Genomic DNA, 27,057 nt, shown 5'->3' on the forward strand with positions numbered 1-27,057 from the left:
GCCCTTCCCCTGGAGCCTCGGAGCATGTTATATGCTCACACATATGTAGGTTCTCCTTTGAACAAAAGCCTGAACTCAGCGTCTGGGCCATAAATTCCATCTTGCCTTGCTCTTGCCCATGCATTATTTACGCAATCTTCTAGGTGAGCCTGCATGAGAATTCCCTCAGAGTAACAATCAGCAGGCGCTCTGCTCGCTGCTCTGACGGAGATGTAGGATCTCTGAGAGAGTGCCACCCATTCAGTCTCGATAATGAAATGTGATAATCTAATTTGGTAAAAATAAACTGTGAAATCAGAGATTTCAGGCAAAAACTTTAAAGATGTAATTCAGACGAGCAATCAATGCTTATTCAGTTTTTGTACCGTCTCAGCTTTCTCCCTGTGCAGATGCTTAAGTGATGCTAAATTAAATAATTGACAAATTTTTAAAACTGCTGGAAATTACCATCTGTACTTAATTTTGGAATATAAAAAGGCCCATAGAAAACATCCTCTATGATTATTTTGTCTAATAACAGATATGAAACAATACAAACATCCCAGTCGTAAAATATAATGTGTTTCGAGCAGTCTGGCTTACATATTCAAACACAGTTTTTCAAAACAAAAGACCACAAGGAGGAGTGAAAGACTGGGGTACCAACATGCTTTTCTAAATGAATGGCAAGAGAACTGAGTTTTTACTTTAAAATCTACCCCTCTAACCCTCACCTCCCCACATAACAAAACAACAACAACAACACAGAAAAACAAAACTCACCCACAGGCAGTCCTGTAGACATTAATGATCACCATCACTTTCCCACATTGCCCCCCTGGATAAACACTCGGCTACCCTGTCCTCTGGCAGAGAACTTTTATTAGGTTGGTATGCCATTTATACAAAATGAAGCCCACGACTGTAAATAAACATGCTTGAAGCTTCCATTGAAAACACAGAAAGAGAAACAAGCTCCCTGTGTGGAAACACACTGGGAAACATGTGAATAAAACCAGCTGAAACTTACACCAGACACTTCTCCCTGGTCCAGAGCGGCAGGAGCCCCAAAGGTACATCCTAGGGTATTTTCATCCACGCTCTGCTCTTCTCACTGATGGGACTACTCAGGCACATGGTCAAGTTGCAATCAGCTGCTCCCTCAGTGATGTATGAGAGCTGGGCTGATTTATCTGGTCTTCCTGCAGCATATTAGCACTAATGTTTCTGCGTATGCATCCTACCTTTCTCTAGCCGTAGCCCCGGCTTTATCATTGGTGATCTAAATTAAAGAGCCAGTGAACAGAGCAGGGTTGTTGTCCCCCACCCCTCCCTGTTTTCCATGAAACAATCGCCAGGCAGTCATTCCCAGACAAGGATTCCACTGTTTATTCTAGGGAGCCTCCCCTCAATATCCCATTGAGACTGGAAGTTAGTCGTAAAAAGATAGGTCCAGCGAGACGGCCTCAGTTCAAAGGTCTATTTATGATTTATTCTCTAAAATGGTACAGATGGCCTTGGGAAATACTAGAGAGAGCTGTCACTTGCCAGTTTTTCAGCCCAGAATACAGGATTGACACTATTTACAAAAACAGAGCAACCTGATATTCCACTTAGTGCCCAGAGTACAGTGCACCTTTCGGTGGCTTTTTTTTCCTAAGAAATATCTTCCTTTTTTTTTTTTTTACCCAGGTTTATTTTATCTATGCAAGTTCAAATGCTTATTTTAATGAGGAGTATGTGTGCTGTGATTTACTAAGTTGTACACAAGAAGCATAAAATCCTATTCCTATAAAAATTGGGGAGAATCAATCCAACAAATCATTATTAACCTTGTAACCTTATATCAACAAACGGAATCCAAAGGGGGAAGAAAGGGATATATTTAATTCAGGAGTTGTCAATTCATTTCTTTAAGATACATTTAAATTTTTCTCCATCTCCACAAATGTTTGGGAAGAGGAAACATATCAGTATATTTTCATATGAAAGTTTGTAATTTCTTAAAAATGTTGCTGTCTTAGTAGTATCTCAATACTTTTAACTCAAATTTCCAGACTACTGAAATAAATTAGGGGTTTTTTCTCACTTTAAACAAAAGAACTTTTTAACAGCTGTTAAGCAACAGAATTTGGAGAGTAATAAAGTATAACAGTTTCATCTCTATTTTGGGGTACTTTTGTTAAGAGAAATATCATTTTTTCATAATTTTAAATATGTATACTGCATTTTAATTTTGCTTTTGAAAATTAACAAAGTATGACATATCCATTTCCATACAGGCATAAAATATAGATGCCATATTTAGTAGTTTCACAATATCCAATTTTCTAATTCTTTGCTATTTGCATTGTTTCAAGGTTTCATTGTAAAAATAAAATTTCTCTTGTCAGGAATACAAAATACTCACATTCCAGGACCTTGACCAGATTTAAAAAATCAATGTCAAACTAAAGTTCAGCTTCTCAATTTTTTTCAAACTTGTAGTCATGAGAAATAATATTCAGAAGGGCTGATTGAAGACTATCCGGGGTATTAGTTCTCCTATATTGTATCCCTGGGTTAAACTTTAAACATTTAGTATGTTAATTTATATACTATAGAACTTGGTTATATTAAACTGCTCCACAAACATCCAGAGTAATTATTTTAAAATTTTAAATCTGAGTAGGTAACTCAGCTGCTTAAAACTCTACATAGCTTCCCGTTATTCTTAGGATGAAAGCCAAAATCTTTATCATGGCCTTCAAGGACTCAGCTTTATTTCACTCGGAAGATAACCCCTCCTTCCCAGAACTGACTGGCTGGGATTCAGAGCCATCAATCAATCAAGTGTTGAACCCCTGCTCCTTACTGGCCAGTCAGCTCAAGTATGGTATCCGAGCACTCGTGTCGGATACTGAGAGAATTCCAAAAGCAAATACATAGATAGGCCTTTTCCTTTAGTTTGAAAGTAACATACATAAAGAGATTTCACTACTTTACAAATAAGCTTATGAACTATGACAAAATCAGTATGAAGCAAGCCAGACTCAAAAATACAAAGTTAAGATAAAATCAAAAAGAAGAATAAGATGAAACTTATCATTTGATGAATGTTAACTGAAACTGACATAAGCTACAGGAGACAAAGGAAAACATTCAAGAAAGAGCAAAAACTCTGAAGCAAGTACTGCTGAAGCTTGGTCTTATTGTTATGCTCCTAAGGTCTATTGCTTATATCAGCTAAATTAATCTCAGACTTACATTTCTTAAAGTCAACTATCTCATAACTATGGTTGTGTTTCTTCAATAAATAACTCCTATGCATTCATTAGAGTACTGTATATTACTCTTCTTCAAAAATTTCTCTTTCTTTTAATCAGTAAAAGAACCACATCACAAATTTCACTAGTTTCTAAATAAGATGGCCCAAAGAGCCCAATAACACAGAACCCTGAAAATATGGACGTTTTCATAACTAAAGATCTACCTTGCAATTAACCAAAAACAACAGAATCCTTTCATGCAACCTATATATAAACTTGTATATAACATAACATAAACACCCAAAGACATATGAAATATCTACTGAGTAATGAGATCTTGAGACTGGTCCAGTACATAAGGAATTGACACCTTATGGTCCCATTAGTCCCACAGTATTTCTCATACTTCTTGCCATTTTCTTGAAAATGTTTACCATTAAATCCTCCTCTTGGATGAAACCCTAAGGATCTGGAACCAAACTGCCTATACTCAAATCATAGTGTGTATCTTACTGTAGTGTGTGTGTGTGTGTGTGTGTGTGTGTGTGTGTGTGTAATTCATCTGTAAAGTGGGCTAATATAGTTCTGCTTCAGGTCATAAAAGTAACTCACATTAGACCAACTTGTCTCACAGATAATCATAAACTCTGGATAAAATATTAAAGGGAAAAAAACACACAACTATCTGAAGAAATTGGAGAGTGATCAAAAACAGGCATCAATTAACAGGGGGTTGATTCTTGGAAGAATGGCTCTTGATAAATTACTCATTTTAAAAAAATATGTTTTATTGATTTTTAGAGAGAGAGGAAGGAGAGGGATAGAGATATAGAAACGTCAATGAGAGAAATGTCATCAATCAGCTGCCTCCTGCATGCCCCCTGCTGGGAATCGAGCCTGTAACCTGGACATGTGGCCTACTGGAGATGAAACCACTGTCCTCTTGGTTCATGGGTCAAGGTTCAATCACTGAGCCATACTTGCGGGTGATAAATTACCCATTTTTGTACAGCTTCTTACCTAAGGGTAGGCCCATCAGTCAGTTCCACAGTGTTGCTAGACCTCCGATAGAAACTTGTTATCTTACTGGTTGAGGAATCAGAGGAGAGGATTAAAGAAATGATAACAACTAGAAAATGAGGGTGGAAACCTCAGAGGAAAAATACCCACTTCAAAATCTGATCAAATCTCTAACCGATTCCAATATTATAGTACATAAATAGAATAGACTACAAGCAGCCAGGTAAAGCAAAAAAAAAATAAAAATAAAAAGATACTTCTGCTGCTATCTGTCACAGGGAAGACAAAATTGGAATTTAACTTCTGCCAAGTTAACCACCTGCTAAAGGAGAAAATCAATACTCTTCAAAGGTATATGACAGAATTCAAAATCTCTGTAACATATGACTGACAATGTCTGAGGTTCATTCCAAAATTACTAGATATACAAAGAAATAAAAAATGTAACCCAGCCTCTAAAGAAAAAGTAATTCATAGAAAACAACTCTGAGATGATACAAATATTATAATTAGCAGACAAAGATTTTAAACTAGCTATTATAACTGTGCTAAAGGATATAAAAGAAATCTGAGCAGAGAAAGGGGAACTATAAAAAAGAACCAACTTGAAATTCTAAAAGTAAAAATTATAATATATGAAAAAAAATTCACTGGATGAACCTAACAGATTGAGACAGGGAGGAGTATGAGTGAACTTAAAGATAGAACAATGTAATCTATCCAACCTGAAGAGGAGGGAAAAGTCACTAAAAAAGGAACAAAAGCCAAAATGGCTATATTAATATCGAATGTACTAGATTTCAAGGCAAAGAAAGAGTATTACCAGACATAAAGAGAGATGTTTTATAATGATAAGAGAGGCAATTTATCTGAAAAAATAAAATAATAAATGCTAATGTGCCTGATAGTAGAACATTTTGAAGCAAAACGTGACAGAATTATTGAATAAATAGACAAACCCACAATCATAGTTGGAGAGCTTCTCTGTTCTTTCAATAATTGAGAGAATAAGCAAAAAAAAAATGAAGACATAGAAGACCTGAGCATCACCATCAACTAGTTGACTTAATTGACTATAAGTTTATAGAACACTGCCCCCAGTAACTGCAGAATTCTCATTATTTTTAAGTGTACCTGGTACATTTACCAAGACAGACAATCTGTTGTGCTATATACAAGCCTCAATAAATTTCAAGAGACTGAAATCCTACAAGTTATGTTTCTGATCATAATTCAATTAAACTAAAAATAATAACAATAAGATACTAGAAAATCACAAATATTTGGAAACTGACAACACACTTCTAAGGAACTCATAGGCCAAAAAATAAATCACATAAAAACATAAGAATATTGTGAAGTAGCCCAGTCGGTGTGGCTCAGTGATTGAGCCTCGACCCATGAACCAAGACGTCACAGTTCAATTCCCCATCAGGGCACACACCCAGGTTGTAGGCTCGATCCCCAGTGTGGGTGGTCGAGAGGTGCAGGAGGCAGTCAAACAATGATGTTTCTATCTCATCGATTTTTCTATCTCTCTAACCCTATCCCTTCCTCCCTCTCTAAAAATTAATAAAAACACTTCAAAAAAACCCACAAGCTCTGCTAAAATTTCAAAAAAGAATTGTGAAATAAATAAAATAAAACACAACATATCAAAATGCGTATGACACAGTTAAAACAGGTCTTAGAGGGAAATTTATACCTTTCAATGCTTATAGTAGAAAAGAATAAAGGTAATAACCAAATTTTCCACCTAATAAGTTATAAAAAAAGAGCAATTAAATATAAAATGGGTAGAAGAAAGGAAATATTAATTTTTTAAAAGAGCAGAGATCAATGAAATAGAAAACAGGAAAACAATAGTAAAAATTAAGAAAACCAAATGTTGGTTATTTGAACAATCAACAAAATGGATAAATTCCTAGATAAACTGATAAAAAAATAAAAAGAGGGAATATAAATTACCAGTATCAGGAATGGAAAATAAGATATCTCTAGAGATCCTAATACACTGAAACAATAATAAGTAACTATAATAGACACATTTCTTCAAAAATAGAATTTACCAAAACTGATAAAAGATGAAATTAAAGATCTTAATAGCTCAATATCTATTAAAGTCATTGAATATATTATCAAAATCCTTCCCATAAAGAAAACTCCGGCACAAATGGTTTCTATCAAACATTTAAGGAAGAAACAATATCAATCCCCACACAAACAATTTCAGAAACAGGTGGAACACTCTCCAACTCATTTTATGAGGCCAACACAACCCTGATACCAAAATCTGACAAAGATACTATAAAAAAAGAAAATTATACCTCAATATCTATGAATATCAACACAAAAATCCTCAACAAATATTATAAAATAAAATCCAATATATAAAGAGGAGACTCATCCTTTTAATATCATGAGCAAGTAGAGTTTATCTCTGGAATATACCGCAGTTTTAACACTCAAAAATGAATCATTAAATTTTGCTATATTACCAGAATAAAAGGAAAACCATGTAGATTTTTAAAACACTCAGAAAAAGCATCTGACAAAATTCAACACCAATTCATGATTAAATAAAACTCTCAGCAAATTAAAAGTAGGAGATTTCATCAATCTTCATTTAAAATAATATTTAATAGTTACATATTGAATGCTCTTCCTCTAAAATCCTAACAAGGAAAGGATGTTCACTCTCACTTCTATTCATCCTGTGCTAACGGTCCTAACCAGTACAATAAGGCAGGAAAAATAAATAAAAGGCATAAAGATTATAAAGAAAGAAATAAGACTCCCATTATTTGCAGATGACATTATTATTCATACAGAAAAAAACACATAAGGAATCTAAAATGGAATAATAATATTACCTAACTCATACAGTTGTTATAAGTATCAAATGACTTCAGATTTAAAATGTATGTAGAACTCTGTCTGACACACAGTAAGCACTCTATAAGCATTAAGTAAATTTTTTAAAAATCTAAATATAAAATATTCAAAGTGGTATGTAGTTTATTGACAATAAGTATAGATTTATTAGTTAGGATAGCTAATAAAGGCTGCCTTTAGGAATAAGATTATCTTCATTCTGAGGTCCACGTTCTGAAAGAGTTCAGGGCAGGCAACACTGCGGAGCCTAGGGAATGGCCAGTTCTCACTGCCATTCCTAAAACAGAACAACGAAGTGTGTGGGTGAAGTGTGTTAATGTGACACTGTCTACAGAGTCCCTGCTGTATATATGATCTAACATGTTTATACAGTTATACAAGCAAACCTAGTTGCTGTTTTTAATGGACTCATACCTTGCTATGATCTCATAACAGAGTAGCCATGAAAGACATTTAGGTTTTTTAAAAAAACAAACATTGGCATAATTGTATTTACAGTATAATGTAATTTTTAGGGCAAAAAAGATATGCATATATGATAATTACATTGATATGTGCATAGAAACATGTATGGAAATATACATATAAAAGTGTTAATAGCAGATAGCCCCAGATAGTGGTAGTGGAAAGAACTTCCTTTTTTTCTTAATATTTTTTGCATACAGTTTGAATTTCTGATAATATTTATTAACGTTTTTACATTGCAATCCTATCTAATAAAAGAGTAATATGCAAATTAACTGTCACTTTGCAATAAAGATGACAGCGCCCACAGCCAATAAGGAGGGAATATGCAAATTGATGCAACAAAGATGGTGGTGCTGACTGGAGCCATGGAGCCAGCCAGAGAGCAGGCAAGAAGGTTTGGCTTCCTGGGTTGCCACAGGGACCGAGGAAGCCAAGCCTGGCTGGAGAGCGGGAGAGCGGGTGGGAAGGCTTGGCGTCCTGGGTCGCCCTAGCAACCCAGGAATGGAGCTAGGGTTGATCAGGCCAGGAGGGGAGGGCAGTTGGAGGTGATCAGGCCAATGGTGGGGGAAGTTGGGGGCAAGCAGGCCAGCAGGGGGGGCCAGTTGGGGGCAAGCAGGCTGGCAGGGGGGTAGTTGGGGGTGAGCAGGCCGGCAGGGGGGGCAGTTGAGGGTAATCAGGTTGGCGGGGGGGGAGAGCAGTAGGGGGTGGGCAGGCCAGCAGGGGGAGCCAGTTGGTGGCAAGCAGGCCAGCCAGGGGGGGCAGTTGTGGGTGAGCAGACCGGGAGTGGGGGGCAATTGGGCCTGATCAGGCCAGTAGGAGGGGCAGTTTGGGGAAAGCATGCTGGCGGGGGGGGGGGGGACAGTTGGGGCCGAGCAGGCTGGTGGGGGGGGGGGCAGTTGGGGCCGAGCAGGCTGGCACGGGGGAGGGGAACAGTAGTGGGCAAGCAGGCCAGCGGGGGGGGGGGGGGGTAGTAGGCAGTGAGCAGGCCAGCAGGGGTGGGGGCAGTTGGGGGCAATCAGGCCAGCAAGGGGAGGCAGTTGGGGGGGAGTTGGGGGCAATCAGGCCAGCAAGGGGAGGCAGTTGGGGGTGAGAAGGCCGGGGGGGGCAGTTGGGGGCAAGCTGGCTGGCAGGCAGAGTGGTTAGGGGTGATCAGGCAGGCAGGCAGGTGAGTAGTTAGGAGCCAACAGTCCCAGATTGCGAGAGGGATGCCCACAGGGATCGGGCCTAAACCGGCAGTCAGACATCCCCCAAGGGGTCTCAGATTGGAGAGGGTGCAGGCCAGGCTGAGGGACACCCCCCACCCCTGCATGAATTTCATGCACCGGGCCACTAGTTTAAAAATAAAATAAAGAAAAAAATCCCTTAGTAATGCAAAACGTACATCAACATTTAAAAGTCGTAATGTTTAGTCTTTTTATAAGTCAAATAAGATGAAATAAATTCTTCCTTTGTGTTCTTTAAACAAAGGTACAGTTTTATTTCAGACATCAAGAGCATGTTCCAGGTGTTTTTGCCTCTAAGCTCATTCGCAGCTTCCCTACCTTCCCCTACCATAAGTGAGGAGGAGAATTAAAAGCCCAGGTCAGGACCTGGCTGGTGTGGCTGCATGGTTAAAGCTTTGGCACATGCACTGAAGGGTCACAGGTTCGATTCCCCATCAAGGGCACATACCTGGGTTGCACATTCCATTCCTGGCCTCTGTTTTTCTATCCCTAGCTCTAGCTCTAGCTCTAGCTCTAGCTCCATCTTTATCTCTCTATCTCCATCTCTATCTCTCTATCTCTATCATCTCCATCTCCATCTCTCTATCTCCATCTCTCTAGCTCTATCTCTAGCTCTATCTCTAGCTCTATCTCCCCTTCTACCCACTCCCTCACCCCCCGCCCCCCACTCTCTCTAAAAGTCAATAGAAAAAATATCCTTGAGTGAGGATTAACAAAAAACAAAACAAACAAAAACCCAGATCAGGTCTAGGCTTTCGTCAGGTGCTGACTCATCAGAATCCAGAGCACTGGCAAGACAGAGGGCTGGATGCCCCTGCAAGCCTATCTTTTTCATTCTAATTCACGCCTCCTGACTGATTTCCCCACCTCCTGCCTGCTGCATGGAGATCACGGAGAGGAATATGGATCAGAGGTCATTCATTACCATTAGAGGCATAGAATTTCAATTAGAATGACCTTAAAAAATGTCTAATTCTGACAACCACTTTCCAGGTGAGGAAATGAAGTACAGAGAAGCAACTTGTCCAAGGTTACAGGGTTACTAAGCGACCACAGCGAGTCTCTTGAGCCTCAGAATAGCATCCTTTCTATCACAACAAGGGAGAGTCTACGAGGGCATGCCCTACTGATACCGGGCCAGGAATGTGCCTTCATGAACAAAGAGAGTACATTAGGATGCAGGCTCGACCAGACATGGAAGGGAGCAATCTGCCTTTATCAGAGAGTCCCAGATTGAAGTGCAAACATGAAAAACGGACTGTTATTCATTTACTTTCATTACTAGTGTTCCATAAGACGCATATACGCTTCCTCTACAAATAATCCATTAGTTTAAAACAGAGAATGTTTTCTATTTGAGATATGCCTTCTGGCTACATCATTCAGAGATGCTTTTAGTAAATAACTAACACTAATGAAGGGCTCTTGGTAGAATGTTTTCCACATTTTGGTTATAGGCAATAGGAAATATTTAAATTAATGTAATGTGTTCTGTGATGTCCCATCATATTTTTATACGGAGGATATAAATCAGATTATAAAGTTTAGGAAGTAAAGCAATGATTAAGCTCTGCAATTATTTAAAATCAACATATCAGAGACTGATTTAATCAAGTTGTCCCTGCAACTTGTCCAGAACCATAAGGAAATCCCTCATTCCTCTCTGCTAACACAGCGAAGTTCCCAGAGAAGAGTCAACGCAGCACTCCCAGATTCTGAGCTAAACCCCATACGCAAAACCTATAGTAACTGATATGCAAATAAGAAAGAGATCATTCTTACCCATTTATCAATATAAGTTCTCTAAAATCCTCTCCCCTAGGTGGTTATTTACTAACTCTGATTAATGACAATAATACACTCAACATAACAAAATCACTGCCTTTATTCAACATCACATTTTCCCACTAAAAACAGACAAGCCTCCCAACAAATTATTTTAAGTTCCTCAATTGCATTAGAAATCTGATCCCATAACGTATGCCCTCACATCTGCAGGAATATATCTTGGGGTTAAAGACAGGCATACCTATATTCACTATAAGAAGCTAAAGCAGGACTTAAGGGGCAGCCCTTGGCTGGACATGAATTCTACCCACATTTTTTACATGTCTCCCTCCCAGACACTTCATTACTAATAATTTTCCAACACGGAAGCTTTTTAAAACTCGGATCATTTGTGAAAACTCAGGAGGATGATTAAAATCTCCAGCTGAACAAACAGACTAGGGTGGAGAGATCATCTCCTTAGCGTTTGCCACAGAAAGTATCAAGTGCCCTGACTCCTCCACCCCAGTGTTTCATTAAAGTGGTGTCTTTCAAAGTATGCAAATGACAGCAATAATTTGAACAAACATATGAAATGTGTAAGCCTCTACGGACAATTTACTCAAGGTAATTAAGAATGCTAACTCAAACAAATTAATATTTTAAATGGCAAGTGAGCTTTAATTAAACTTGATTCCTATACTAAAAATGAAACTAACTCAACAAAAAAGATTCTGTGTGAATTAAAAGGCAAAGGGTCAAGAAGGAGGGAAAAAAAGTACACTCTGACTTTTGATTCACAAGATTAGGACCAGGTATCACTGCATTTTCATTGGATGTTGGCTCAGAGAAAAGTGCCTCTGTGTGTGAATTGAGAATTGATAGAATGTATTTGGGGTGCCTCAAGCATGAGCATATTTTAAATGGTAAAGATGTTAAGGAAAAACAGAATCAACCAACCCAAACCCAAGGTAATTTCATTCCAACTAGCACCTCATTCTTTCTCAACCATTAGGAAATAGAACCCAGCAGACTGTAGCCCACCCAGGGATTAAGGGTCCTCCTGTAGGGGGTGGTGGGACATAGTGATCCATAGTAGAACCTCCACTGTAGCATGATGGCCAATCACCCCTAAAATACATGTGTAAGATGGACCAACCCCATCGGTCCCAATGAATACCATGGAAACAAAGGCACCCAGGGAGGAATAAAAATCTCCAGAGTTGTCTTGAGATGGACACGGTCCTATTAAAGTAGATCACGCATATGTATTTAGTCCTGCAGAATAACATAATCTTAAAAATAATTACAGTCCATTTTGAAAAGCTTCAAGTAATCTCTGAGACTAGACATGTCCATGTCCCTTCCCTTGTTAATGTTTTGTCCCAGTCAGTTTAATGGGACTCTGCTTCGACCCCAGCCACCAGCACTGGCAAGCAGTAAAGCCCTCACAGAACCACCTGTTTTCTTCTCCACATGAAGCACCTCGCCTGGCTTGGCCTCCTGGGTCTTCCCTCTTCTATCTTCGGCCCAGAGTCACACAGGAATACACACGATGCGTCCTGTCCCCTGCGCTCTTGGCTTTCTGGTCAGGCAGGACGACCCAGAGCAGGAGTCAAGAAGGAAGCTAAGAGCAGAGCCGGGTGGTGGCAGGATGGGGCAGGGAGGGGCCTGCAGGCGGGCTGGGGAAGCCATTCTAAGTCACTACCTCTGGCATCTGGGCCGGTCACCCTGCCACGTAAGACCATTTTATATTGTTTCCCTAAATAGTCTGCCCTTAGAGTGACCTTAGGGATACTATTAAAATACTAATGACAGTGGTAAGAAGTTTGTGTCAGGCCCATGTTCCAAGAGCAGAGAGAACTTCAGAGGACTATAGTTTCTCATCTGTTCTTGTGCCTCCCTTCACTGTGGAAAGGCAACCATGCCACTGCTGACTGTGTAACGACAGAGGGAAGAACAACGGTGTCTAGAACTCAAGAGGCCTGAAGCCAGGGTATCCCTAATTCTTCCATTTGCTCCTGACACTTGCCAGAATTCATTCATTCATTCATTCATCAGAAAACCTTTGGGCACTTTCAAGATGCCTCACCCTGTACTATGCTCAGGGCCTATACACAGACACCATTTCTGTCCTCAAGTTGTTCACATTCCAGAGATAGGAGAGTCATGCAAACAAGCAATTACCAAAAAAAAAAAAAAAAAAAAAAATGTGTGGGAAACTCAGAATGGAATGGGAGCACCTGAGAGGAGCACAGAGCATGTGAGCAGTGAGAAGGTCCAGGCGGGGGGTTTAGGGGGTACGCCGGGGGTGGGGGGAGAAGGAAGCTGCCTGTGGTGGAACATGGGTCCCATCAGAATGTCTACACTCCTGACCCACCTGAAGGGGCGCTGTGCACCATGTGAAAAGAGCGTTGTCTCCGCATTAGAGCAGAAATCCCAAGTGCTGGCCTATCCACAGAGTTTGGTGCACCGTGAGGGCTCAACAAATATTGTTGGATAAGTGAATGACCTAAGAATTCATTTCTGCCCCTGCGACTTTTTTCAGAAAGAATCTTAGAGGCCATCTGACAATCCAATCCTCTAGAATTTACAGATAAGAAACATCTAAAATGTTGGCACAGAATAGTAGAATTGTCCAGAGCAAGAGTGCTGGACCCATAAAATATTTGCAGGTGAATGGATAGATAAAATGTGGTATAGCCAGGCAATAGAATACTATTCGGCAATTATAGAAAGAAAGAAAGAAAGAAAGAAAGAAAGAAAGAAAGAAAGAAAGAAAGAAAGAAAGAAAGAAAAAGAAATATTGACTGACATTACTACACTCTGCATGAATTTCAAAAAAATTTTGCTCAGTGAAAGGAGTCAGACACAGAGGCCACATATCATATGATTACACTGCTAGGAAATGCTCAGAAAAGGCAAATGTATAGAGACAGGAAGTAGATCAGGGTTACCTGGGGCAGTGGGTGGAATGGGATTGTGTACACAGGCAGGGATCTTTCTGGGAGGATGAAACTGCTCTCAAGCTGGACTGTGGCAATAGTTGCACCACCTTGCAAATACTCTCTGAATTGTATACTTGAAATGGGTAAATTTTATAACATATAAAATATACCTCAGTAAAGATGCTTTAAAAGTTTTGCAAAGGGAGTCAAAAGTTACAGGTCTACCTTCATGCTCCTCTAAGGGGGCTGCTATATTGTTGGGGGGAAAAAAAAGACAGGAGCCCAAATTTAAAAAGACCCTACCCCCTCCCCACCATCTCCTACTTCCCAACCACAGGCTTTCCATTCTTCTTCCTAAAAGTCTGCTTATAGATGGAAAGCAGATTAGTGGTCACCAGGGCTGGACAAGGGGAGCGGGGGAGCGATGCTTACTAGATAGTGGTAATGGTTGCAGACAGTATGAATGAGCTCCATGCCACTGAATTACTTACTTAAAATGATTAAATGGTCGATTTCACATTACATATATTTTACCATAATTTTTAAGTCTGCTTTTTTTTAAAAAGGCCACGTTTGAGGAATATTTTCATATTTCCCTTTCATCTGCCAAATCCATTCCCTGGTAGCTACCGAGGGACTGGCTGCTATCCCCAGCCAACTCGTGTCAGGACGTCTCAGTCCAGGTGACAACATAGCTCTAGGCAATTCGTTTGCTATACTCTGTCACCATCTCCCTGGTTGGCAACCACCAGACATTAAATTTAAAAAAAACAGGGGCTTGGCTTGCATTTTAATCCTGCCCACTTGAAACCGGCTGGCATCATCCAAACAGCACACGCAGGGATGTTCCCTGAGCTATCAGGCCATCTCACTAAGTGTTGCTATGTGGCTTCCTGGCTCCCTGACAGTGTAGGAGGTGATGACTTCTCCTGCCATGTATTTAGCCAGGGCATATTATGAAACACTTGCTGCCCAATCATAAATAATACAGCTCAGGGACTCCCTGTTTCCACAGAATCCAAAGGAGCTCCAGCCTGGCCTGGAATCACTTCCACGTGATCCCTACTGCAAATGCCCAAGGTCACTACCATCACTGATGATTCGGGAGGACTTCTTTTTGCCAATGTTATTCGCATCTGTATTTTTTTAAATATATTTTTATTGATTTCAGAGAGGAAGGGAGAGGAAGAGAGAGATAGAAACATCAATGATGAGAGAAAATCATTGACTAGCTGCCTCCTGGGGATCAAGCCAGCAACCCAGACATGTGCCCTTGACCAGAATCAAACCCGGGATCTTTCCGTCTCTATCCACTGAGCCAAACCGGCTAGTGCCGCATCCGTATTTCTATCAATCTGTAAGGTTGGTTAAAATAGTCCAGTGATTCCCAAAGTGGGCGCTACCACCCCCTGGTGGGCACTGCAGCGATCCAGGGAGGGCGGTGATGGCCACAGGTGCATTTAACTTTTTTTGTATTACCTTTCTATTCTGAGTTCAATAAATAGTTTCATAATTTCAAACTTCAATGTTTCTAATTTACACCTTTCTTTACTATATTTTACAAAAAAGGTAGAAACATTAATACATATATCTTTCTGTTTAATTGCTATTAAAATTTTAAAAAAATTAATTTCCAGGGGGCGCTGAGTAATATTTTTTTCTGGAAAGGGGGTGGTAGGCCAAATAAGTTTGGGAACCACTGAAATGGTCTTTCCTTTTTCCCAATAAGAAGACAAGTTGCTAAAGAATGTAGTAAGTTGCCCAAGGACATCAATTCATTTAGGGCTCGAACCAGCATCAGAACATGCTTAGTGTTCATATATCTGATGGATGTTGTACATAGAAAGCAAGTATTATCAGCTATAAAATATTTTCTGCCTCAAAGAAGACATTAAACTGGTACTTTCATTTTGAGGTTGCTTACAATATGCTTGAGATTGAATAGACTAAATGAAAAAGCCTCAGGTTTCCATATGTGAGATAAAGTGTGGAGAGCAAGTACCAAATGCCAAATGTTTCGGAAGAACTCCTCAGAGGAAATCCTTCTTTACTGCCAGCCCAAAATCCCAGGGACACACTGAAGCTGAATTTCTTAATTGTGTTTTTTAGGTGCTGGATAGCTTCCTGACCATTAAAGACAATCATGGCCAGGCCTAATAATAAAAGTAATTGAATCTCATGCTTGGGAGCGCACAGCTGATTCACGGGTGTAGGAGAAGGAGGCACATGAGAGGTGAGATGTGCAGAAGTCGTTTTCTCTCCATGGAGAGCAGAGCTTGCCTTCACAGTAGAAAAGCCAGGTTGGAAGTGTATCCTTATTTCCTGAGTGCCTCGCTCTTCAGGGCCCATTCTCCCATGTGACACCTGAAACCATCAATGGGCATTAGAGATGTAAACTTGGCCTCTGCCTAAGGTCTCAGAGTCTGGGGTAAGAGACTGAGATGAGGTTTCTGAGAGAGGACAGGGTGAGGCCAAAGCCATTCTGTCCTTGGGAGACTGAGCTCACTTCAAGTCTCCCAGGTTGTTGGGTGCAGAGCACAGAATTACCCAATGGGGCATACTGACCAACCATAAAATACAGCCTGACTTAGGGTATGTGCAAGAAAGAGCTTTTGCCTTACGTATTACATATAATGTATATCAATTGCATAAACCTCAAAGCTTAAGCTTCCATATGTAGAGCAAATAACATAAATGTGACACTGACCCTCCCTTAAAAGGATTTATAATTTAATGGAAAAAGTATTAGCACTTGTCAGAGATAAGCTGGCCAACCACCTTTTGCCAGAGCAAGGCCTACTTCTGTAAACATTTCAAGTGTAAAGATTTTGAGATTGAGTTGGTGTCACAGAGGAGGCCTTCACAGATTGGCCTTTAGAGGTAAGAAGTGCTAGTGTAGGAGCCTTGTGTAAACTAATTTTCTGAGCATCAGTGTTCTCATCTGTAAAATGGGGATTCTGGCCCACAATCTCACTCATAAAATGCCTGCAATGAATTATATGAATATTCACACTAAGTCTCATGTCCTTAAGAATCGTCATTTTTACTTGGCTCAACAAAGTGATATTATCCCTCTCATTCTTTTCCTTTACTTTTCTTATCTAATTATTTTCAACATCCTATACTTCCTGGCAATGTCTCTCATACCTGTCACCTTTTTCCAGGCTACAGTCACCCTATGCAAAGCCTCATCATGACATGTCTAGACTACTTAATAACTTCCCAGGTAATATACCACCTCCACTCTCTCCCTCAAACTATCCTTCACTCTACAGCCAGGTCATTCTCATTAATAATCCACTCCAGAGATCAACCAAAGGACTTGTATGCATGCATATAAGCCTAACCAATGGACACAGACACCAGGGGGGTGAGGGCATAGTAGGGAGTGGCAATGGGGGGATAAGGACACATAGGTAATACCTTAATCAAGAGAGAGAAAATCCACTCCACCCAAACTTTACCCCCCTGTTAATTCTACCACTTCTGCAACCTCTCTCCTATAATTCCATGCCTGTGTGGCAGATTGTTTACAACCTGACCACAATATCTCCCATCCCACATGCTAATCCTACAGTGTGACGTTAATGTGTTAAGGGTTGAGCCTATGTTCCCTCTTTATAGATCTGGGTGCACTGGTGACTATGACCCAAGTGGCAATGGATGGCTAATAAGGTAGATCATACAATTGAAGGAGCGTCTGCCTGGTTCTCTTGGGACGCTAGCTCTTGTTACCCAGCCTCTATGCTTAGAGGAAGCCAAGCAGCCACATGGAAAGGTCACCTGCAGAAGTTCTGTTCACCAGCGGGAACTGCCAGACATGCTCGTCGCGAGTCTTCAGCTGATTCCAGCCCTTCCCTAGTTATGCTCTGGGCTGCCCCCAAATGATCCCAAGTGGAGTACAGACATGCCATTCTCTCCCCGCAACCCCACCCCCTGCCATGCTTTATCCAAATTACTGATTTGTGAGCAAAATAAAAAGAGTTGGTTGCTTAAAGTGACTAATTTTAGGGTAGTTTGTTATGTAGTAATAGATAGAATAGACTAAAATACCCTCCATTTGTTTTAAGTCCTTCTCAAATCCCACCTGCCTTTAAAAACCCAGCATAGACTTACCTTCTTCATGATGTTAAAAACAAAGTGATTTCTGTATCTCGCTCTTGTTTGAAGCTTGACTAGAACTCAAGAGAAAAATAAAAATGTGCCTATACCTTTTTGGGAACCCTTTTCATCATCTTACACATAACAGATGGTCTACATATACTTGCTACTCCACTAATTTTCTAGCCTCCAGAGTAAAGTGCACATAATAGGTGCTGAATTAATGACATACACTATGATATGTGTATAATATAAAAGAATATATGATTAAAAAAAGAGAGACAATAAAAACGATTTTGAATGGAAGTTTAGGTACTTGTAGGAAATTTAAACTTTTCAAGTCTCTAAACTGTCTTTAGATTGAATAAAGTAGCTGCTTTTTTAATTAACAATTTATGTTCAGCCGTGTGTGTGTGTGTGTGTGTGTGTGTGTGTGTGTGTGTGTTGAACCAACCTGTGGATTTGGACATTGGGAATTGTTCCCTTGTTAATATTGAATTCTAAATGAGCATTTTGAGAAGTGGCAGTAACCATTCACATTCTCTGGTCTTGTAATTACTCAAGTGTAATTATAATATGGAAGGATTTAGAAATAGGCAGAATGCTTCCTGCCCAATACCATCTCTATCAAGACTCCTTAAAAAGGGAATCATGAACCCTACATGGTTGGCATTGTGTGAGCTGCATGCCCCAAATCACATACAAAATGTTGTGTATATGTGCATTTTTTCTAAGGATCTATGACTTTTATTTGATTCTCAAAATAGTTTTGGAAACACCATTACCTTATCACATTTGCTTTTAACTCCCAAAGATTCTGCTGAAGGGGCAGCCCAGGACCAGCAATGGGGAAATATGAAGGCTGGTCTGGCTCTGCCTCTGTCATGCATGGTGACCTTGGAGAGATCCTTACAAGCTCTCTAGATCTGCTTCTGGGTCTCTCAACTGTACGGTAAAAACAGGGGGTGCACTAGAGCTACCTAGACATCTTGAGACAGTTTTCCTGAGAAGGGCCCTGAAGAGGAAGAAGCTACCTCACTTGGTGTTATTCCATTGGCTTTTCTTTCCCATAAAAGAACTATAATTTAATTTTGGTTAAAACCTATATCTAAGTGTTTACAATTGTGTATATAATAGATATTGAATGCCCGCACTCAATATGTATGACAGTCACTGATTATGGACTTTCCACTCAGTCCTTTAACACTTGGCCATCGCTGAATAGTCCACCCCAAAACTGCACATATTTTTAGGAGGTAAAGGAGACAGTAAAAATATCAAAAACTGCCCAGCTGACATGGCTCAGTGGTTGACTGTTGAACCAGGAGGTCACATGGCCAGGTTGTGGGCTCAATCCCAGTGGGAGGTATGCAGGAGGCAGCTGATCAATGATTTTCTCTCATCATTGATTTCTCTCTCTCTCTCTCTCTCTCTCTCTCTCTCTCTCTCTCTCTCTCTCTCCCTCCCTCCCTCCCTCCCTCTCCGAAATCAATAAAAATGTATTTTTTAAAATATCAAAAACTAAGAGAATGGCACAGAGGCCTGAAGAATAAGTGATTTATCATGAAGTGGTAGAACAGGGGTTATGCGAGTGAACAAATAGAAACATAGTACTCCGCTGATAACCAGACTGATTGGGCTGATCTGTCCTATTACTGGTAGTGGCTGTCCACTGCTCCTCCATCTTCCAGAGCTGCATGCTCAGTCAAGAGGACAACTCTCCCACCTAGAGGAAAACTTTCTTTGAAGACACTGAGTAGCTACACTCTGGCTCAGAACCTCTGAACCAGTTCTTAGCAATAGAGTCATAAACAAACAAAAGCGGACACACACAGGTAAGACATAATGAATAATTGGAACCCAAATATAATCTGAGCATAATTCTCCTCAGGCTCAAAGGTTTCAATGAAGGAAGGAAGGTTTTATGAAAGCTTTGTATTAGAGAGGAAACGCAAGACAAAGTACCAAAGAGAAAACAGGTTTTCAGCACTTAAGAGGATGAAAAAGATGACATTGATCATTTCATCATTCCTTGGTCCATTAATTTTCCCCTTAATGTTAGTACTTTTTTTAACATATATTAATACTCAGTCTTTCCTATGTATATGACTTATCTCTTGAATTAGAAAGTCACCTACTTGGGCCCAAAACCCATATGCTATATTTTTGGATGTTATTTGAATAATGATGTGCCCCAACTAAGTATCAATAAATAGTCTATGAATGAATAAATGGAAGTTTCTCCTTAAAACCTAAGTTGGTGGTAAAACCAATGACGTGGCTTTATAAGGAAGCTGAATAATTTCTTCTAACTCACTATAATTAATATCCACAATATCCAAAAGTAAATATAATTTTAATTTATTTCATTAAAAGTAAAAATATAAATGGAGAGCCTCCATTTGTTGCTGATAGTTTGGAAGTGGGACATGGAGATCTACACAAAGGCTGTTCTCTGGTAAGTGGAGAACAGGGGAAAGGTTCGGAGACCACCTTATTTATTACCCACGTTTGGAAATTGTGGCTAAATTATTTTGTGCTTCTTAAGAAAAAAAATAAGTGCACTAAAGAACAACATACGATACAAGAAAATGGGGTTTGTTTTTCTCCAATATGTGTTTCATGCAATTCTTCCTCCTGACCTCGCCCATGACTGTGCATTTGGTGTATGGTATATGTGCCACACTATTCTGGCCTTCAGATAAATTTGCACCTGTATGAACAGAATGTCTGAAGCAGCAAAAGTATTGGGGTGCACAATATCTTCAAATTGTATTAAAAATGTATATACAAAGTTTCTGGAATCACCTCAAGACCAAGAGAGATCTTACAATAAAAAACAACAAAAAAAACAACATATCTATGTGGTAAAGAGAGCTAAATGTGGAACTCATCACAGGCATGCTTAGAAAGGTCTTAGGTTTAAGATGTTTACTCTCCACCACACATGAGATATCCTTAAACAAAGCTGCCTCTGGATTCTTTTTTCCTTTTGGTCATAAATCAAATACCCAAGAGCTGACTCATATAATATTATCTTACTTCATTTTATCTAAGTCAGTCACTTTGGAATGAAAACAAATTGCAGTGGAAACAAAGGTGGGAAATGATAGCTTATCTTTCACCCTGATCTCCCAGGGCATTCAGAGGTTGGATTATTTCATCATCTTGATATGAGGGGCCATTACCATGACTTTGATCTCCCTATGCAGTGTGCTGAGATTGAAATGGGGAAGAAAGACTTTAGGAGGATGTTCTTTCATATCATGATTTGTACAGAGAAAAAAATACATCTCACCTCTCAGAAAACCAGAGGAAAAACCCTCCAACAGGCCCTTCTTATAAGAAATGATATGTAATATCATGAGGGGCTACAATAAGAACAGTAGCTTGCTTGTGTAAGAGGATATTCTTTTCTTAAGTATCTCTTGATTTTCACCTCAGGGTGTGATAAGAAGCATGACTAACACAGTAGGCACTTCATGTTTGTTGAATTTAACTCATTACAGGTTCTAATTTCTTCATAAGTGTTGGTGAGAATGGAGCACTAGCCCATATTTAGGCTATTCTTCTCCAAGTGAATATAAAAAGTTTTCTCACACACATTCCATTAGAGGAGGTTGAAAGTGGGGCTTGCTTTGTTTTTTTGTTGGTTTATTTGTCTATTGGTTTGTTCATTTGGTTGGTTGGCTGGTTTATACTGACAGTGCTTGATCCTCAGACAGTAAGAGAGAGAAACAGCATGGTACATATCACGAGGTTTCTAGTCAGGCAAGACTTCTTTCAATCCAAACTCCTTCACTTTACTAGCCATCTACCCATAGGCAAGTTTCTTAATCTCTCCAAATCTCAGAGTTTTTACTTATAAAATAGGATAATAATCCCCACCAGCCAGCGTTGTTAGGAAGATTAAATGAGACAATGTATAGATGGGGCTTACTTAACATAATGACAAGCCTACAATAAGCATTAGGCATATAGCTAATTTTATGTTTATTATTGTTACCTCATAGAGGTAATTAAACAAAGTAAGACACGTAAGTACTTACCATGGCTCTTGACATACAATGTATGCTAATGCTCATGTTCTCCTTCCCCAGGGAGATTCCCCACATGGTGGTTTCCCCAGCACGTTTCTATGTGCCATACACAGGTCTCTCTCAAGCATATATCATGAAACTCTCTCTCAGAATGAACTCTAAAAATGCTTCCCAGTTGCCAGAAATCACAAGAAATAGAAATAAGCATTCAGATTTGCAGTGAGAATGCTGGTAAGCATCATGTGACAGTTTTACTAGTAGATGTTGAAAGCACTAAGTGGCTAGCACCAAAGATGCTGCCATGTGGCCATGAGCTATTTCCAGTCCTTCTTGCTTTTCCTGGCTTTACCTGGATGGGATACGTGCAGAATGAAGATTTGTCATCCATGCCATTCAAATAATTATGGCCTGACTGATGTCCTGTGTCACATCCTCACGTCTGTTCTCATAACTCACCATTCAGCTGGAAAGCAGGAAGCGCCCCATTTGGGGGAGGAAGTCAAAAGGACGCCACACCTCAGGACAATACCCTTCCAACCCAAGCCGTGTTATTATTCTCGTCTACCTAGCAACACCCAAACAGAGCATGTTTAATCACATCATCAGAAAGGAAGATCTGGGCTATGAGTTTACACTGCGTCTCACATCTGAGACATCATGGAAAAAAGAGCTACAATTGGGTAATTGACTAAACCTCTCACTTCAAAGTACAGAGATCTAAGTCCCTTCAGTTTACTCCGGTGTATCGCTTGGAAGTGATATTCACTAATACAGAACTAAACGTAGGTAGGCAGAAGTGGGTGTGCGCACCCATACCAGATAAGTTTTTGGCACCCAAAGGATGCTACTATGAAAAATCGTTGTTGCCAAGATTCTCTGCTCTTTATCAATTTGCATGTTTTCAAAATAAGCCTGAATCTATGCCAAGATGTGACATCTTTTACTGCGTGGAGAGTATATTTCCATTACAATGGATCAGGAGTTACCTCATCTCCCACTTCTATTCAGAAGTTCTGGAATGGCCAGAAATATCACCCTCATTCAAGACCAGGGAGAGTTTAGCAAAGCGATGTTCAATCTCATTCTCTCCAGCCCTGAACCCACATTCCAATCTGAAAATGAAAACTTTAGAGGAATGAAAAACTGGCCAGCTCTTTAATGACCCAATCTTCCACTGCCACTGAGAATCTAACTTCTTTTTTTTTTTTTTTTTTTTTTTTTTAAATATATTTTATTGATTTTTTACAGAGAGGAAGGGAGAGAGATAGAGAGTTAGAAACATCGATGAGAGAGAAACATCGATCAGCTGCCTCCTGCACATCTCCTACTGGGGATGTGCCCGCAACCCAGGTACATGCCCTTGACCGGAATCGAACCTGGGACCTTTCAGTCCGCAAGCCGACGCTCTATCCACTGAGCCAAACCGGTTTCGGCAGAATCTAACTTCTGAACTGGCAATGGATATCAAAGAGATTTTATCATATGAGTGCATGGGTTTTTTCTTAGAAATCTATAATTGTATATTTATTTATATCTCAAGGGTAAAAGATTAATTTACCATGAATATTGAGAATGCATTCTAATGATTTACATTTATAAAACATGTTTAAGTTAATATCAAGGTATATATTTAATTCCATTAAATATATATAATTATCATATCTCAGACACTACTACCATGCAAGCTATATTTTATCTCATTTTATAAGTCAGTTAACTGGGGTACGAACATCTGTCCCAATACTACACAGCCAGGAAGCAGTAAAATCTCATTTAGCCTCAAGCTTGTCTGACAACCATGCCATACACTTTCCACCCTAGAAACTGCCCCCTCTATTTATTAATCAACTTGCAGGTTTTGAAATATGTTTGCAGCTTGGCGAACAATTTAGAAGTCATGTTTTATAAAGACTGAAATCGCTGCAGCAGCGCACCACCAATCCAGAGGTCTCTTGTGCCAATCTCCTCCTCAACCTGCCCAGGCTTAAGTGCTGCAGCTAGGTCACCTAAGCCACCAGGCGAACTGACACATCACCGCTGGTGGGCGACACAGCTCCCAGCGTGCATACTCACTCCTAGCACCTTCTACTCTTAGTGCTAGAAAGCATGGCTACATTGACCCCAGCCTTTGACAGAGAAAAGGCACCAGGAGAAGGCGAAAAGGAAGGGTTTGTAGAGGCAAGAGTATTGACTTCAATGAAAAGTCAGAGCTGGCGATCTGGAGCAAGGGGACACAGAAAGCTACAGGCTCTGGAACATAGTGGTGCTAGTTAGTGTGGGGGCAAAAACTCGCACACAGCTCAGAAGCCTCCGAGGACACCAGCCAGCTAAGCCCAGAATAAAATCAGAAACCTGTGGGATGACACAGAGGAAGACAAAAACAATACCTTCCCTGAGAAAAATGGGATAGCCATGTGAACATTTCTTCCAAAAGAAATTTCTGACTTTTAAAGCAAGAGTATTTCCCTTTATTGAAAACCAGTCTTTGGAAGAGCTTCTCATTTCTCGTAGAGGTTAAAGCTGTTTGTCCGGGTTTTTGGTTTTTTTACAAATAAACATCCATTTCCAAGGGGGATGCTGTGCATTTAAAGAGGTTCCCGAGCTTTACTGGAAGAGGATCTCGCCGACTGTTTTGCTGTTTACCAGCCCCGTTCACCACCACGTTAGCCTAAGTCCCCAAATCAAGGTTTTAATTAAGAGTAGTTCCCTTCCTCTACTTCCATACACACCCAGTCTTAGACACTCCTGTCAGGCTCCTTCCCTGAGGCTTTCTACGCGGCCTCTGCTATTTCTCACACATGGTTATATCCTGCTTTTCTAGAGCCACTGAAGGGCAATGCTTGGAGCACCTGGGAATGATGAGATCCAGGCACAAAAGCAGAATTACTTCATCTCTGCATCCAGGGTTTTTAGCTTCAACCCGGCAAGACAGTCTCACTAAAAGGCTCTGGTCTGTAAGGAGCATGAGGGGCCAAGTACTGAATGGCGGACCATTGATCTGGCCAAGAAAAACAGCATGAGACATCATTTTAAAATGTATTCTTCCTTTTAGTTTCTCCCAAATAGATAAGAATGAATTATTGCTGGGAGCTGTATTTTGTAGCAAACAGACCTAGAAGCTGACTCATTTGGGACTAGCCTCCTGAAGTAGCATCTCCCCAAAAGCAAAGCTTCCAGGAGATGTGGTAGACAACGCAACACCTTTTTAAAAGTTTTGCTTTAGAGTAATATGTCCTTAGGGATTTGTAACTCGGGCATAGTTCCAGGAAGAGATTAGAGGGGAAAGGTTAGTGAAGGAAAGTCTTGAGGAAGAAAATCATGAGGCGAGTCAGGAAAATGTCTCTCCAGCCCTAAGTGCCTAATCACAAAATATATCTCAAAAAGTAAACGTGGGGAGATATTTTAATACCCACGGCAAAATGACATGTGTCTTTCATTTACAAAGTGCTCCTATCCATTGTAAACTGTAGCTACAACCTAATGAACCGCTGGACAAAGGATATGAACCAGCCAGTCACAGACAAAAACAAATGCAACTGCCCAGAAATAGTTTAAAAGATGCTCAACCTCACTCATGATTGGAGAAACAAAATAACAATAAGATGTCTCTTCTTCCTGGCAAAATTTTCCAAGTTTGAAATTGCCCACTGGTAAAGACGTGTCCAAACAGCTGTCCTCATACACTGTTGGGGAGGGTACATTGGTGCAGACTTTCTGGAGTGTAATTAGAAAAATATTCATCAGACTTCAAATTTCAGACAATGTCCATAAATGCCATAGGTAAGAACTTACTCCATAAAAGTACACCAAGATGTATGTACAAGAATATCCACTGCAGCACTGTGGATAAGAATAAAAATCGCCGAAACCGGTTTGGCTCAGTGGATAGAGCGTCGGCTTGCGGACTGAAAGGTCCCAGGTTCGATTCCGGTCAAGGGCATGTACATGGGTTGCGGGCACATCCCCCAGTGGGAGATGTGCAGGAGGCAGCTGATCGATGTTCCTCTCTCATCGATGTTTCTAACTCTCTATCTCTCTCCCTTCCTCTCTGTGAAAAATCAATAAAAAAATATTTTTTAAAAAAAAAAAAGAATAAAAATCAACACTTGTTTGTCAGTCGGGGCGTAGGTTGAGTAAATTATTGCCACCCAGCCAACGGACAACACTGCAGCATAATGTGGTTAATCTGAATGGACTGAGAAGGAAGGATCTCTAAGACACACTAAATGAGAAAAAAAAAAGCAAGATACAGACAACATGAATAACATAATTCCATTTGTGCGAGTATATAATAGATATGCCGCTATATAGTTATTGCTTATTACAAACTATCCAAAATGTCATAGCTTCAAACAATGGCTATGCATTATTTCTCACAATTCTGGGTATCTGTGTTAGTTCTGTTAGCACCTGGACTTACTCAGGTGACTGCAGTCAGCGGGGAGGTTGGTGGAGGTGAGATGGAGTCACTTCCCTGGGGATTTAGCTGATGTGGTTACAATGACTGGAGTAGACCACATGCATTTCTATCCTCAGGGCTGGCTTCATGGGCGTGAAACCTGTGCCCTGGGCACTGAGTTTAATGCTCTGCTGTCACTATCTTGAAATCCTTAATAATTTTATCTTTGAACTTGTGTTTTTTAAGTAAAGTCCATATGGACATTGAAGGTGTGTGAGCAGAGGAGATAGGGCAAAAGCCACGTTCCCTGACACACCATTTACACATGGCATCCACATTGCCTCGTGCGGACAGAATTCTGGTGGACTCATGATCATGGGAGTTCAGCATGACTCCAAGCAAGTACACCTTCCAATGAGCTAATCCGGGTGCTGGCAGCCACGGGGGCCCCATATTCTGTACTAATCAGAACTTGCTTGGAACACACAAAGAAAGGCATGGTATTGGCAAAGGAACTCTATCACATCCTGTCTTATTAATGTTACTTCCCTGGATTAACCCACCACTTACACTGAAAATAATGACATAAAGAACAAAGAAAGCCAGCAACCCACAGTCTTTTTCCTTTCAGTCCGTCCTTACTCAACTGTAAGCTGAAGGTAGAAAGTATCGGTAGCAGGCGTGTGCATCAGAAACTGAAATATACAGTTCTATTAGTTCTATGCCCTGTTTCTACTATTCTGGTAAGAATGAAATATGTATACATGTCTGGGGCTAGGAAACACAAATTATGTCATTATGACATACAAGTGACATGTTCTTTTATTTGCATTTAAAATTGGCTTTGCACCATAGAAAGATAAACAGCAAATGTACTAGTATGCTAATAATTTAATTTTTTCATTTTTCTACTTAGAAAGATTTATTAAGTAGAAAATAAGAAACATGAGTTGAGATAGAGAATGTAGA

General features: G+C 40.1%; 1 protein-coding gene across 7 annotated transcripts in view; it reads right to left on the bottom strand.

Annotated features, from left to right (window-relative positions):
* Nucleotides 1-27,057, bottom strand: part of RAPGEF4 (Rap guanine nucleotide exchange factor 4) — a 263,351-nt gene that overhangs the window by 167,999 nt on the left and 68,295 nt on the right. For 2 of the 7 annotated variants that reach the window (XM_036319541.1, XM_036319538.1), the window contains exon 1: nucleotides 12,061-12,299. The exons of 4 other annotated variants lie outside the window; for them this stretch is intronic. In XM_036319541.1, the coding sequence (XP_036175434.1) occupies nucleotides 12,061-12,078 (18 nt within the window). In that variant the 5' untranslated portion in view covers nucleotides 12,079-12,299. Of the gene's footprint in view, nucleotides 1-1,009; nucleotides 1,207-12,060; nucleotides 12,300-27,057 lie in introns of those variants that run through there. One more of the 7 variants, XM_036319540.1, reaches the window with a different exon arrangement.

Source organism: Myotis myotis, unplaced genomic scaffold (genome assembly GCF_014108235.1).
Source record: "Myotis myotis isolate mMyoMyo1 unplaced genomic scaffold, mMyoMyo1.p scaffold_m19_p_8, whole genome shotgun sequence".
Taxonomy (NCBI): domain Eukaryota; kingdom Metazoa; phylum Chordata; class Mammalia; order Chiroptera; family Vespertilionidae; genus Myotis; species Myotis myotis.